The 14,440-nt window shown below is 39.5% G+C and overlaps 1 protein-coding gene across 10 annotated transcripts in view; it reads right to left on the bottom strand.

Annotated features, from left to right (window-relative positions):
- Positions 1–14,440, bottom strand: part of ulk4 (unc-51 like kinase 4) — an 88,765-nt gene that overhangs the window by 48,647 nt on the left and 25,678 nt on the right. For all 10 annotated transcript variants that reach the window (XR_014117003.1, XR_014117004.1, XR_014117005.1 and 7 more), the window contains 6 exons: positions 12,643–12,770; positions 4,488–4,621; positions 3,825–3,946; positions 1,765–1,821; positions 1,547–1,598; positions 1,204–1,298 (listed from right to left, as the gene is read on the bottom strand). Coding sequence is in view for 7 of the 10 variants with exons in the window: in XM_081696653.1 (XP_081552779.1) it covers positions 1,204–1,298; positions 1,547–1,598; positions 1,765–1,821; positions 3,825–3,946; positions 4,488–4,621; positions 12,643–12,770 (588 nt within the window). In the remaining 3 variants the exon portion in view is untranslated. The remainder of the gene's footprint in view (positions 1–1,203; positions 1,299–1,546; positions 1,599–1,764; positions 1,822–3,824; positions 3,947–4,487; positions 4,622–12,642; positions 12,771–14,440) is intronic.

Here is a 14,440-nt window from a genome sequence, read left to right as displayed (position 1 = left end):
GGAGGCTCTGGCATCGGATCGAGACAGCTGTGGCGCTGCAGAATGGAGTCTAAGGGTAGGGACACACCAAACTAATACTGAAGAAATATCACTAACTGTGTGCAACTGATGGTCCCCTTCCATCAGCTCACTGTCGCCCCTTGTCACCTTTGTGTATTTCAACTCACACACCAAACAGGCTACGGCTGATGAAGACATGCACAGACGTAGTCTGTGTTTAGTAATCACAAAAGGAAACCGCGGCTTCCTGAATGTGCAGGTGTCTATAACAAGCATTATGAGTTCTGAGAAACTCCCACCTTTACTTGTGCACCTTCTTCCCATAAAATTTAAAATAACGTCAAGGTAATAAAATGCTCCACATGTTCTCTAGATAGATAGCAAAACAAAACATACTTTGCTACATGGAAAGTAGTTAGCCTACCACACTGCCTCAGTAGATCAAGCCACAAGACAAAAAAAACAAAAACAAGCAAAAAAAAAACAAACAAACAAAAAAAAAACTCCTCATGCAGTTTATGTCTATATCATCTCATTTCATGAATGAACAACCAATATGAAAATTCAACATGCTCAATTACTGAAAAGAGTGCTGATGAGGACTAACTAAAGCCAATGGTGCAGAACACACCGCACTGAGTACAAGCAACAGTAAGTCACCAATGTCCTTCACATGGTCGTTGGAAGTCCTTTGTCTTTTAAATTATAAAATTATAAAGTTTGTCTAGCTGTGCACAGCAGCTATTCTTTTTAAATTTGATAATCAGGAATGAAAATGAGTTACAATAACTTTTTAAATATAATTAATATAGTTGATATTGTACAATATGTGTAAGAAAAGAATCAGCATGAGATGACAAAAATTACATTAACAGAAAAAAGAGAAAACAATGGCAAGATAGGGAAATAATGGCACAGGATATTTTGATAAGATCAAGACAGTACAAGATAAAATTTGTAGGTTTTTTGGTCATACTCTAGCGCAGATTTGAAAATGTAAAAGTATCTTAAATATGAGCATCTGCCAAATAATTCCCTGATAGATTTCCATCTGGATGGATATTCTTAAACATAATTATTTATATTCTGTATCAGTTTATTAAGTCTACTATCTGAACCTCACTTGTCAAAAACAGCATATGAAAACAACATATGGCTAACTAGCTCCCATGTGCTGGTGTGTCTGCTGGTATGAGCACTCACAGTGCAGTGGTGGAGGCTCAGAAGGGTTGGGTGCTGGGAGACTGCCTCCACTGCAGACAGTGTGCTCCGGATCAGTTCCTCTGACGCTGCCTGTCCTGCTCATAAGAAACGACTGGTTGTGTACTGGACAATACTTTCAGACAGAGCAACCCATTTCTTTTCAAGCATTCAACTGCTGTTTATGAAGTTTATGTGGTAATGTGTGGTAGTTCTTTCACTTGACAGCATATAAAAACTAGACTATTCTACCATGTACAAACATGACATATTTCAGGATGCAAGTGATATATTTGGCCTGTTAATTTTACACAATTTAATGTCATTGTTCAGAGGAAAAACTTACCTACAGCACTTCCCAAACTGGTCTCATTAGAGTCAATTGAAGTAATGTGATTCTTAAAAGAAAGAAAAAAAAGATAGGAAAAATATTGAAGTGTGACAATCAACATACTTCCTAACACTGGGTTACACAAGAGCCAATAGGAACCTTTAGAAGCTGACATTTCTTTAATGAGTCTATTTCAATTAGATTAGTTGAATTGACGCGACATAGCCACTCACCAGCAGTGCTCCAAATTTAATGAGAAACTCTTCATTCACCACCTGAGGCCGAAAGATCTGCCAAGCCAATTGAAATCAATTAGACAGTGGTCCCTTTGAATGGCTCTGTATTCTTTCCCAGCACTTCTTTTTGAGGGAATGGGCTGTGCTCCTCAGTTAGTTTGAGCAGTTCTTGCCTAAGCTCAACTGGAGCTGTAGGATTGTCATTTAAGTGAGTACTCCAGCTAGGTCTATAGACTTGGAGTGAGCCATAGGCCCCTTGTATCATAACAGTTTGTGCTGCTGTGTCAAAGATGGCTGATGCAGCATGTTAACTGTTACAATAAAAGAAACGGTTCAGTGTTGACAAACCTACTGTCTACTTTACAGTCCCTTTTATTTATTTATTTTACCCTTCTGACAGAGTATCTAGGTTCAGATGTTTTATTACTGACTTAAAGAGCTTGCTGGTTCAAATAGGCAGAGACCATTCTGCTTACCCTCATTTTAATGCTGAGTCTACATTTGTTCAAGCTGCCTATGGAACACTAGTCTAACAGTCATAAGAAGTCAAGAGTGGTTCTAATAAAGCCTCCTGGTGCTGTCAGCTAACAGTCAGCACACTTTTTCACAACTTCCTGGCTGGTGCAGTGCAGCAGAGAAGCTCCAGTTATGGATGAAGTGTGGCGAATTGGGAGGCCTGCTGTGGGAGGAAAGGCAGAGGGAGCTCAGGTGTATACCTGCAGTAGTGTGACGATGATGGAGAGAGAAAGGTCATAGTCGCTAAGGGGAGGAGGCGGTCAGGCTCTTGTCAGTGTGAGACTGAGGCACTCTGGTATGTGCCTCACCAGACAGCTGACCTGCAGCATGACCTGAGTGACTGATGAATGCTCTGAGTGTGTACTGTCAACACTGCGACTGGCTACAGAGATGATGGGAAACAGATAAGACTTGACAGAGGGCCCTTGACATGAATGTATGTATGTATGGATGCGCACACACGCACGCACACACACACACACACACACACACACACACACACACACACACAAAATAAAGGCCAGGATACCTTTCTAATATTTTTCTAAACAACAAATATTTCCACAGAAGCATATGCATGTACCACCAACCCAGCTTCAGGGAAAAAGAGGCCAGCAAAGCCTGTGAAATAAGAGCATCAGCAGCTCCTGGTAGCACTACCAGCCATGCCCTCCAGCAAATTATTTAATGTCATTCAAATCAACACATGCGTGCATATACATAAATTCCACTCTAATGCACGGTCTACAAATAAACACACATGCTCACGTGTGTCTGTACATGAGCATGTACACACAGATAAAATTCAGAGCCACCTATTACTACCCACTGTAGCTCTCCTTTAATGGACGTCTCAGTGTAACCTTCTCAAATGAGCTAATGGCAGTGGAACCATCAGAGCGACAAGCTATTACCCCCAAAATGTGGCCACTCAATTTGCCACTGCTGATGGAGGTTGAGTCTCCATGGCAAATTATGGCCAATGGAGAAAGGTATTTAATCAGCAGTTAAGCCTCACTGATGCGACTTAGTGACAAACATCTCACAGGGGAGCAATAAAATCCCTTCGTATTAATTTCAGCACAACTGAGTGTGTCAGCACTAAATCCAAATATGCACCATTGGGTAACTAACAATAATATGTGTGTGTCTGTATGCAGGGATAGAGTAATATGAGAAAAGATCAAGCTTTAATGCATCACTCCACTCTGACATGCTCACATCTTCCCTTGATACCACACCCCTTGATTACAGGCAATGAAATGGAGCCGGATATTAAATATCTCTTCTTTATTGCCAGTTCAGATGAAGATGTCAAATGTATCTTTTCATTTCATTCAAGTTCATCTAGCTATTCCAGTTGTATACAGTTTTGAAACTACAGTATTTTTAACAAAAAAGTTATAACATATACGCCCTTCATGTGTATATGGCCACACCCATACGTTCAGCCACGCTGATCCACAGCCCGATATTACACACAGGTGCTTGTCAAGGGTTATTTAAAAGAGAGCTAGCTATACATGAATGCACACACCCACCTGTGAGGTAAGAAGATGCAGCACCACAGCCATCATGGGGAGGCTTTGTTTGAGCTGACGAGTCTGGATGGTGGACGGGTGCTTTCTTCCTACAATGCTTGCTAATGAGGACAGGATGTCATCTACAGAAAGCCGCAAGAAAAGATAAGATGTCATTTCTGTTCCGTAAGAAACTAACAAGATAACTAAAGGCCAAAACAAGTGCTCTTGCTTTGGTTGGCAAAGGCCTCAGAGATCTGTGGGACAGGTAACCCAAGTCCACTGGACCAAGACTAAACTTCCCTGTGAAAAGACATGAACCAGTCTGAACCAGTTCTTGGGAGGAGCCATGTAGCGGCACTGATTTACAACTGAAACTGCAAGAGCAGGTCAATACATGGTTCTCTGCACCTAAATTCAATCAGAAAGGTAATTAAAAAGAGAGGCAGATTAAATTAGACACTGAAGCCACTGACGCTCATTCTCATCGCCCCTGCTCTACCCTCTTTGAATTGTTTTCTCCTGGTACCCCTTCCTTTCTCGCCACTCTCGTTTTCATTCCCCCACATTTTCACTCTCCCCTTCCTTTCCTCTTCACCCTCTTCTTTCTTCCCCCTTCTTACTGTCGCTACCTTTCTCTTCCTCCGCCTCTCTCTCTTTTTGGGTGTAATGTGATTGATTTACCCAGGATGGCTGGCAGCTCTCGCACCGTGTGACGGATGAATAGGGCTAGGCATTTTGACAGGTATTCATTGCCGCTTTGTTGCTCCTTCCCTGGCGTGGCCTTTCGGATGTCTCTCTCAATGTACATCACCAGTCTAAGAAAGAGAGACCAGAAAGACATTATTATTCAGCCTGGAGACACACAACCCTGGAAAGTTGCTAGCAAACACAGAGAAGATGTCTTTCATCAATTATACTCCACGTCTGAAGTAGGGTTGAATGACATGAAATGGTGCTGATTCCACAGCAATGTCTAGCAGGAAATAAACAGCAATCTAACTGAGAAAATGGACAGGGTGTGATATGGCCTAAACCTATATCATACTATTTAACATCACAATGACAACTACACTTAGCAAAATATACAATATACAAAATATACAAAATATCAGAGTTTATAAATTTAGGAATACATTTGTGAAACAAAGTGTATTCTTTAACCCACCACATAATAACGATGAAAACCTGATTTCTAGAGAGAACACCTGAAAGGTGGCTTTGGGCCACTTCCAAGCAAACCCTACTGAAGTTCAATTGCAGTAGAACACAATTAGAAGAAATTGAAGAAAACAAACAAAGCTGGCTAAACGGAGAAGAAAATGGGTTACAAGCTGGCTAAACAACACTACGAGTACCAGGGGAAAGATCTGGAGCAGTGCAGATATTAGGATACAGTATTGTCTGGATATCTGGGCCGAATGTATGTAGTTAGGCAGTAATGTTACAAGTATCAAAGATGTAATTTAAATACATCTTTCAGCAGTGGGGGTTGTAGAGTTATTACTTCTTACATCAATCTTAAAAAATTTTATCAACCGAATAGCTGAGGAGCAGTTATAGACCTTACATTTAATTTTTAGCTACACAATATAGATGTTTAATCAATCAGGTTATGTGGTTGCCTATAGTCGATTGGCTAAAACATCACAAATTTATTAATATCTGGTAATGAGACCAAATTTAATAAACTGTTTGCCAGGCAGATTCTTCTGAATATTAGGGGAGAATGGGGTAAGATGAGTGTTTGGGCTAAGCTGACCCACCAAATTTATCTGAGCAACCATACACAATTTTTGTCTTATGCCCCTAAATTTAGCTTGCATTCTCTATTTCCATCTTTCTGTGAGAGGAAGAACCATGCGGATGGACATATATACAGTGGGTGAAATAAGTATTGAACATGTCACAAATTTTCCAAGTAAAATAATTCTAAATGTGCTATTGACATGAAATTCTCACCAGATGTCGGTAACAACCCAACCAATTCACACATGCAAAGAAATTAAACCATAGATGTCTATAAATTAAGTTAAATTATGTGTAATAATGAGAAATGACACAGCGAAAAAGTATTGAACATGCTTACTGAAATTTATTTAATACTTTGTACAAAAGCCTTTGTTGGTGATGGCAGCTTCAAGATGCCTCCTGTATGGAGAAACTAGTCACATGCATTGCTCAGGTGTGATTTTGGCCCAATCTTCCACACAAACACTTTTCAAATCCTGAAGGTTCTGTGGGCTCCTTCTACAAACTCTGAGCTTTAGTTCCTTGCATAGATTTTCAATTGAATTCAGGTCAAGTGATTGGCTGGGCCATTTATTTTCTTTCTTTCTCTGAAACCAATTGAAAGTTTCCTTGGCTGTGTGTTTGGGATCATTGTCTTGCCTGAAATGTCCACCCTAATTTCATCATCATCCTGGTAAATGGCAGCAGATTTATATCAAGAATGTCTCAGTACATTTGTCCAGTCTTCCTTCCTTCAATTATTATGAAGTGTGCCAGTGCCGTATGCTGAAAAACAGCCACACAATGATCCCACCTCCAAACTTCACTGTTGCTATGGTGTTTTTGGGGTGATATGCAGTGCCTTTTGATCTCCAAACATGCTCTGTATTATGGCATCCAAAGAATTACATTTTGGTCTTATCTGACCAGACTATATTCTCCCAGTATTTCAGACTTGTCTAAATGTTGTTGAGAAAACTTTAAACGCGCTTCAACATGCTTTTTCTTCAGCAATGGATTCTTGCCTGGTGAGCGTGCATACAGGCCATGGAGGTTGAGTGCATTACTTATTGTTTTCTTTTAAACAATTGTACCTTCTGATTCTGTAGCTCTCCATAGGTGGTCCTTGGCTCTTGGACAACTCTTCTGATAATGCTTTGCATTACTCTGTCTGAAATCTTGCGGGGAACACCTGTTCATGGCTGGTTTATGGTGAAATGATGTTCTTTCCACTTCTGGATTATGGCCCCAACAGTGCTCTCTGGAACCTTCAGTAGTTTAGAAATTCTTCTGTAACCATTGCCATCAGTATGTTTTGCAACAATAAGGTTGCAACAGTCTTGAGAGAGCTCACAGGTTTTACCCATCATGAGATGTCTCTTGTGTGGCACCTTGGTAATGAGCCACCTTTTTATAGGCCATCAGATGAACCAGATGATATTACTTTGCACTTAGTGGCAGGATTGCTTTCTAATTACTGATAGATGTCAGCTGGTGTCATGACTTTCAATGGTTTTTTTGCACCTCTCTTTCTTCATGTATTTAATACTTTCTCCTTGTGTCATTTCTCATTATTACACATAATTTATGGACATCTATGGTTTGATTTCTTTGCATGTGTGGATTGGATGGGTTGTTACCAACATCCGGTGAGAATTTCATGTCAATGGCACTTTTAGAAATATATTTACTTAGAAAATTGGTGACAAGTCCAATACTTATTTCACCCGTTGTATCAGATATTTTGTTGAACCAGCATTGTGTAAAAACATGAATGAATTAGCAGAAGTGTAGCTGTGGGCTGCTAGATTAAACAGTTTTCCCAAAATGGAGGCTGTGAGGTAAATGGAGCCAGAGCCATGGTGGTAAGTTGAACCAGTGCTCCATCTGACCCCCTCATGTTTATGATGAAGTTAAGTCAGATATTTGGTGTTTAAATTGGTGTTTCATCCTAACAATGAATAAGTGACATATTTAATATGTCAGGTGTTGCATTTCAAAAGCTGATATGCCACATAGCTAATTAGAAGAAAATAGATAGGGGCTCCATATCCCTGGGGAGCAACACTTCATATTTCACTGGAACCTACACACATGGAATGTTGTATACATTTCTAAAATGTTCTATAATTGATCGCTGTCATAACCAATTATCTGGCCTAATTTTTGTTAAAGAAATTAGGCCTCATTTTTGTTAAAGAATTAGGCTAAAATGTTATACGTCATTATATCAAACAGAGTTGGGAGTCGACACTGAAAATGAAAAACAAATAATCGTTGGATGTTCCTCAAAAAAAAAAAAGTTTAATTCAATTTAAAACTGCCATGTCTATTTCCTAATCCTAAAGACATTTACATGTTACATTTACAATGTAACATGTAAAATGTAGACTTGGCAAACCATTATCAGCTTTCAGAACTGTAGACAAATTATTAATGTAATATTTATCTAATAAACTCCAATATTATCAGTACAATGTGAGATGTCTGAAGGACAGGTTTAATGTAGCTGAACTACACTCTTTGTATAGTAACATGTAAATTCTGACCCTGCCAAACAAACAAACAAACAAACAAAAACATGCAGGATAAAGGGCGAAGAAATAATGTTTGTACATTATTCAGGTATAAATTAGGGGTAAGAGTTTTGTATATCAAGACAAAGTGGAAAAAATGTCCCTTGGTGACAATGCAAATGGACTAATAGGTGAGAAAGAGCTGTCTGGAGTCATTAGACACAAACCAACATGAAAAATGCAGAGTTGTGAGAAAAGCAAGCAATTTTGATGATAACCACCTACAAACAACCAGACAATAACACAACCCTCTCTGCTTGGGCAACTAAGAAGTTAATTAAAGGAAAAATATTTTAGGCTCCTCAATTCACTCTCCTAATTTAGGCTATATTAAACACAGCATGCAGAATTTAAAGTTCACACTAAAGAGTGGGTATTACTCCAGCTATTGCTGAAGAATAAAAAACAAACCCAAAAAGAAATAATTCCATATATAATTTTGTCATATACACTATTTTATATATTTAGGCACACAAAAAAAGTTTTGAATGTTTTTGGAATGTCATAATTCCAACCAGTGTGTCAACAATGCTGCCAAACATAGCATATTGTGGGCAAAGCCATCAATACCCCATTTTCAGGAACCTGACAACACTGATGCCACAAGATGATGGCTTATAGCACAATGTAAGAGAAAAATCTTTCACAGATTTTTGAAGTCTATATTTGACCACATTATATTCGATCTGAAGTCTATATGTATTACCATGAACACACAAGTTTCATGTTTAAAGAATTAATATGCATGCACACACACACACATTTTATTTTTATTTTTTTCCCTTTTCCCCTGTTCAATTCTTCATTTGTGTACTCTACCAGGGGTGAATGGTTAGTGAGGGAAAAGTCAAAACTAGTCTGCAGCTGATTGACTGCTCTGCCTCTCCCATTTTTTCCAGGAAGGTGAGTGTGCTGGCATGTACAGTGAAACCATGGGATTCACTGATCCAGAGCTGACAGTCTGTTGCAGCCTTGAGGCTTGTGCTTATTAAGAAGCAGTGTTAATTAGCTTGTTTCCAACCAGCACAGAACATTTCTGTGCAATCAGTGTCTTCTCTCTGCCAGACAAGTCACACAGACCCATACTTCACATTCTCTGTTTGCCTCTCTCTTTCACCCCGCCCCCCCCCCTTCCACAAGTGTTCTGCTGGGGCATATCTCTCAAATTAGACACAGATGAAAAAGCTAACAGGGAGAAAATTGCACAGAGCAACCCTACATGGGGAAGTGCACCCAGCAATAATTCCAAGGTCTTAAAGTCAGGCTGAGTTACAAAGGACTGGAAAGACTAAGGAGAGCAGGCAAGATTAGCACAGCAGTGACTGTGAAAGAAGCACAATAAGAGAGATGAAGCCTAGGAATGTTCAGACCAATTAAAACCATAATCACTAAAGAGAGATAAAGCCTTAAGTGTACCATAACAATTCCATCTGAAAATCACTTAAGTTTATTCCCTTCAGGGATAGCCTAAATACCATTTATCCTAACTACTAAGAGACAATGTACCAACCTAAAATTCTGATTCTAAACAGAACAACAAATGAATTTGTTTATTATACTTAAGTAACCACTTCTGTTGTATGCAACAAACTTACATCAGAAAATCAAGAAGGCCATTTATCACATATCCCATTGCTTCATCTGAACACCATAACTACTTAGAACAACTTTCATGCAAAATAACAGCACAATGTAATTATTACTATCCTTATGTTCAAGGTTGAACAAAAAAGTATTAATACCGAATACCTTTAATGTAATCTACATTATACCAAGTTGTTTATCTCTGACTCAAAGCCTTGCCACAGGTCCAATAAATAGCACTTGATAAAATTCTCTCCCTCTTTAGGCATTTAGCTCACGGAATGCAGGCCATTGACTTGGCACTCTCACTATCATATGGGGAACAGAACAGTGATAAGATGAAAGCCCATGGATACAGTTGTAACTTTAAAATCCATTTATACTAACAAGTCATGATCAAGCAGGCATTTGGACACAGCTAGGAGACCAATGAGGAAGAACTGCTAATTTCCCAAAAAAAGGAACATTCTCTATGCAAGGAATTATCAACAACTGGGATTACAGAGGATACAATTTCTGTCATTTAAAGTTATGAGTTGATGTTTTGATTGGCCTACCTTGCCTTGGCCCCGTAGGCAATGAGACAATATAGGACAATATATTTAAGAGGCCTCCCAAAAGTCTAGCAAGCACACAACATGAAACTAAGAAAATATGGGAAAAATTACACATCGACTTAACAGATCATTTAGAATTATGCAATATTTATCACTAGTGATTTTGAACTTAGAACCTCCTTAGCTTTACACACAATCCCAACATCAACCATTCACAGAAGCCCAGACAGAACCAGTTTTATAGTATAGATAGTGTTACTTCCATTTTCCCAGACCGTCTAAGTAAAAAGCATCTCCTCATTTGGTTTTAAGTACGCTCCGTGTGTCTGCTTGGAGCAGCGAGACACTGGGCGCAATGTGCCTGGATTGACGCGTCTGCAGAAGGGCTCCGGTGGCTGTCAGAGGCAGCTTCACACTGCCGACACTGCAGAGCTAATTAGGGAAGTGTTTATGAGAGTGGAAAGGAAGCTGCTCTCACTGTGGGAGATGGAGAACAGGGTCAGCTCTGACACACTGCACCAGGGGAACACTTGTAAGAGTCTGAAAGAGATAGAGGATGAGGGGGTAGAGAAGAGAGGGAAAGAGAGAGAGAGAGAGAGAGAGAGAGAGAGAGAGAGAGAGAGAGAGAGAGAGAGAGGGGTGGGGAAGGAAAGAGAGGAGAAGAGACAGACAGACATAAAGAGAGAGATAAGGGGAATGCAAAAGCAAGAAAGGAAAACATCAAGAGGCATCCAAGAGGGAGATGGTAGTAAATCACTATAGACTCAACATGGCTGTGGCTGTTTGAACGTCAAGGTTGGTGGTGATGGCGTACTGAATGTATAAGACCCATTAAGGTCTTTAGCACAAATGGACATTTTTCATATCAATTATGCATTAATACACAGGGGTTAAAGCAAGAAAGACCTCTCAGAATGAAAAGATGTTTCTCAGTTGCGAAGAGGAGTGGTATAAGGCAAGACTGCTTACACCAAGCATTAAGCAGTTGCATGTCAGTGTCATTTCCAACATGCCCATCATCATTTTGTTTTTCACTATAGAGCTTGTTTCTGCACTAGACCTAATTAACTTCAGTTCTATAAAGTAGTAAACAGGGAATCTGCATCATGGGCATGCCACACAGCAACTCATAGAAAGTAGCTTGTTGTTAACTGGGTAAGAAAAACAGCTTTATTAACTGTTAGAATATTTAATTAATTTAATTTGGCCATAAGCTGAATATATAATTAAAACAAGACATAGGTTAGCTTGTTAGACCAGTCTCTGTTTGGAAGCTGGACTGAAAGGTTTCCTTTCATTTTAGAAACCATTTGAGTAACACCACTAACTATAAAGAGCTATAGAGTTATAGAAAAGGCTGGCAGAGAGTGGTCCTGGGTGAGAGCTTATGCTGCTAGAAAGTGTTCTTAGCCAGAATCCATTTCAGAAAAAAGGCAAACGTATTTGAAGGAAACAGGAGAATGAAACTCATCTGTTTCAGCTTTCCAAGCAGCCTCCTGAGAACTCCTTCCACCTCTGTGTACAGAGGAGGCAAAGATTAATCCATCAACTATTCCTGTCAGGTAGTAATCAAATCCTCAAAACAGCAGATGCTGCAGATTAATCTTTATTTACGCATTTCCTAGGCACAAAGAAAAATAAATGCAGACACTGTTTACTGAACTGTTGACGGTGTTAGAAAACCTCTCTTAAAGGAAAGAAATTCCTACTGTTATCAATGCCTTATTCTGCAGGTTACAAGAAGGAAGTAGAAAATGAGTAGAGGTAACAAGTATGATTATTGCTGTTAGGTTTACCATTATATTAAATGCTAAACATACATAATTGACAAGATTTCAAGTATAGTCAAGAACCTGCAACATCTAATAGTTACAAAGAAAAAGAGGGAGACAGTAATAAGCAAAGAGATGCATGTTCTCATATGATATGCATATGCACTCTTGCTCAAACACCTCAAACGCTATAACTATTGATAATATACTAATAATAAGGGCAGTGGATAAGGTACTTGACTTGTAATCAGAAGGTTGCTGGTTCAAGCCCCACCACCAACAAGTTCCCACTGTTGGGCCCCTGAGCAAGACCCTTAACCCTCAATTGCTCAAGTTGTACCCAGTCATAATTGTAAATCACCTTGGATGAAAGGTAAAAAAACATACCCAATATGTGGGATTTTTTTTAAACACTAGGTACAGTATTTCAAATAAACATACAAATTTAAGACTAAAGAGCAGTAAAGGTGGAAAACATTCAGTATAGCAGGAATACCACATGCTTTCATCCATCTATGTAATATAGGAAATGCAGAAAGCAGGGTATCATCTTGTTGCTCTGCTATGTACATTCCTTTTTTGATATGTAAGGGAACATAGAGTGACTGGTGGTGTTTACCTGGAGTTGCAGCATAGGAGAAGCATTTCCCTATTATTCATGAGAACCTGTAGCAGGACTAGGAAGGCCTTGGCCCGGATGACTGAGGATGGACTCTCCAGAGAACGGATTATCTTCACAACAAAGTCCTGCAAGGAGAGCCGTTCAACTGTTAGCTCAGCTTCATTAGAACATTCTGCCATCTGAAAAGGCTGGGAGTCTCTGGACACTAAGCCTAGAATAAGTCTCCTATTGTTTGACATTAATTTGACAGGTGCTATCACTTACACTGTAAGGTGCTGGAGGGGATTCAAAAGTCCCCCAAACTGCACTTGACATAAAACAGAGGTTAATAAGCTAATGAGTTCCACAGCATTTAGTGGGCAGCAAATTAGGAGGAATTGATTAACTTCCTCTATCTGCATAATTGGGGAGAATGGTCAAAGGAAAACCAATCCGAAACATTGAGATTAAATATGCCATATGAACGAGAGTTAATTAATTTCAAAAGCATCAACTCCCTGCATGAATTGTAATTACATCAACAGTATTTTCAAGCTGCACACTGAGACTGCTGCACATCCTTACCCAATTAGCTGTGTTGCCAGTGCTTCATTGAAATTTAAATTCTATGCGAGACAATGCATGAATAAACACGTGGTCTTCTGGACTTCTATTTGTCAGGGGAATTAGGGAGAGAAATCTATACCAGTTTATAATTGGTGCAGAGGTGATGCAGTAAGTTTCATGCACTAAAAATTGTTCATTCTTTTTTTTTAATTCCAGGTCAAATTGGAAATTTACATGCAAATGAATGCAAGTCAAACAAAATTACCATTGCTAATCACAGGCAGCCTTGAAGGCAGTATGTAGTAGCATTTAAATCAATTTCTACAGTCCATTTTCCAATTGATTACCTCTTCAGATAAAAATGAAACAGCACCATGTCATAAATTTATAATGTGAAAAAATGCCAAGCTCAACTCAACCATGAAACCCTCGGGAACCTAGGGTACCCTAATTGGAACATGGCCACTGTATCTCTAGACACCCCTTCCCCCCTTCAAAACACCTCTTGACAATCCTCTCCCCTTCACAGCACCTCTGGACACCCCTCTCCCCTTCACAGCACCTCTGGACACCCCTCTCCCCTTCACAGCACCTCTGGACACCCCTCTCCCCTTCACAGCACCTCTGGACACCTCTCTCCCCTTCACAGCACCTCTTGACACCCCTCTCCCCTTCACAGCACCTCTTGACACCCCTCTCCCCTTCACAGCACCTCTTGACACCCCTCTCCCCTTCACAGCACCTCTGGACACCCCTCCCCCTCACAGCACCTCTGGACACCCCTCTCCCCTTCACAGCACCTCTGGACACCCCTCCCCCTCACAGCACCTCTGGACACCCCTCCCCCTCACAGCACCTCTGGACACCCCTCTCCCCTTCACAGCACCTCTGGACACCCCTCTCCCCTTCACAGCACCTCTGGACACCCCTCCCCCTCACAGCACCTCTGGACACCCCTCTCCCCTTCACAGCACCTCTTGACACCCCTCTCCCCTTCACAGCACCTCTGGGATTGATTTAAAATGGTTTGATTTCTTCAAAGGTGTGTATTTTTATTATATATATATATATATATATATATATATATATATATATATATATATATATATATATACATATATATATATATATATATATATATATATACATATATATATATACATATATATATATATATATATATATATATATATATATATATATATATATATATATATATATATATATATATATATATATAATAGAATGT

The sequence above is a fragment of the Electrophorus electricus genome, chromosome 14, assembly GCF_041902795.1.
Source record: "Electrophorus electricus isolate QZ-2024a chromosome 14, ASM4190279v1, whole genome shotgun sequence".
NCBI lineage: Eukaryota > Metazoa > Chordata > Actinopteri > Gymnotiformes > Gymnotidae > Electrophorus > Electrophorus electricus.
This window is presented reverse-complemented; position numbering and strand designations above follow the sequence as displayed.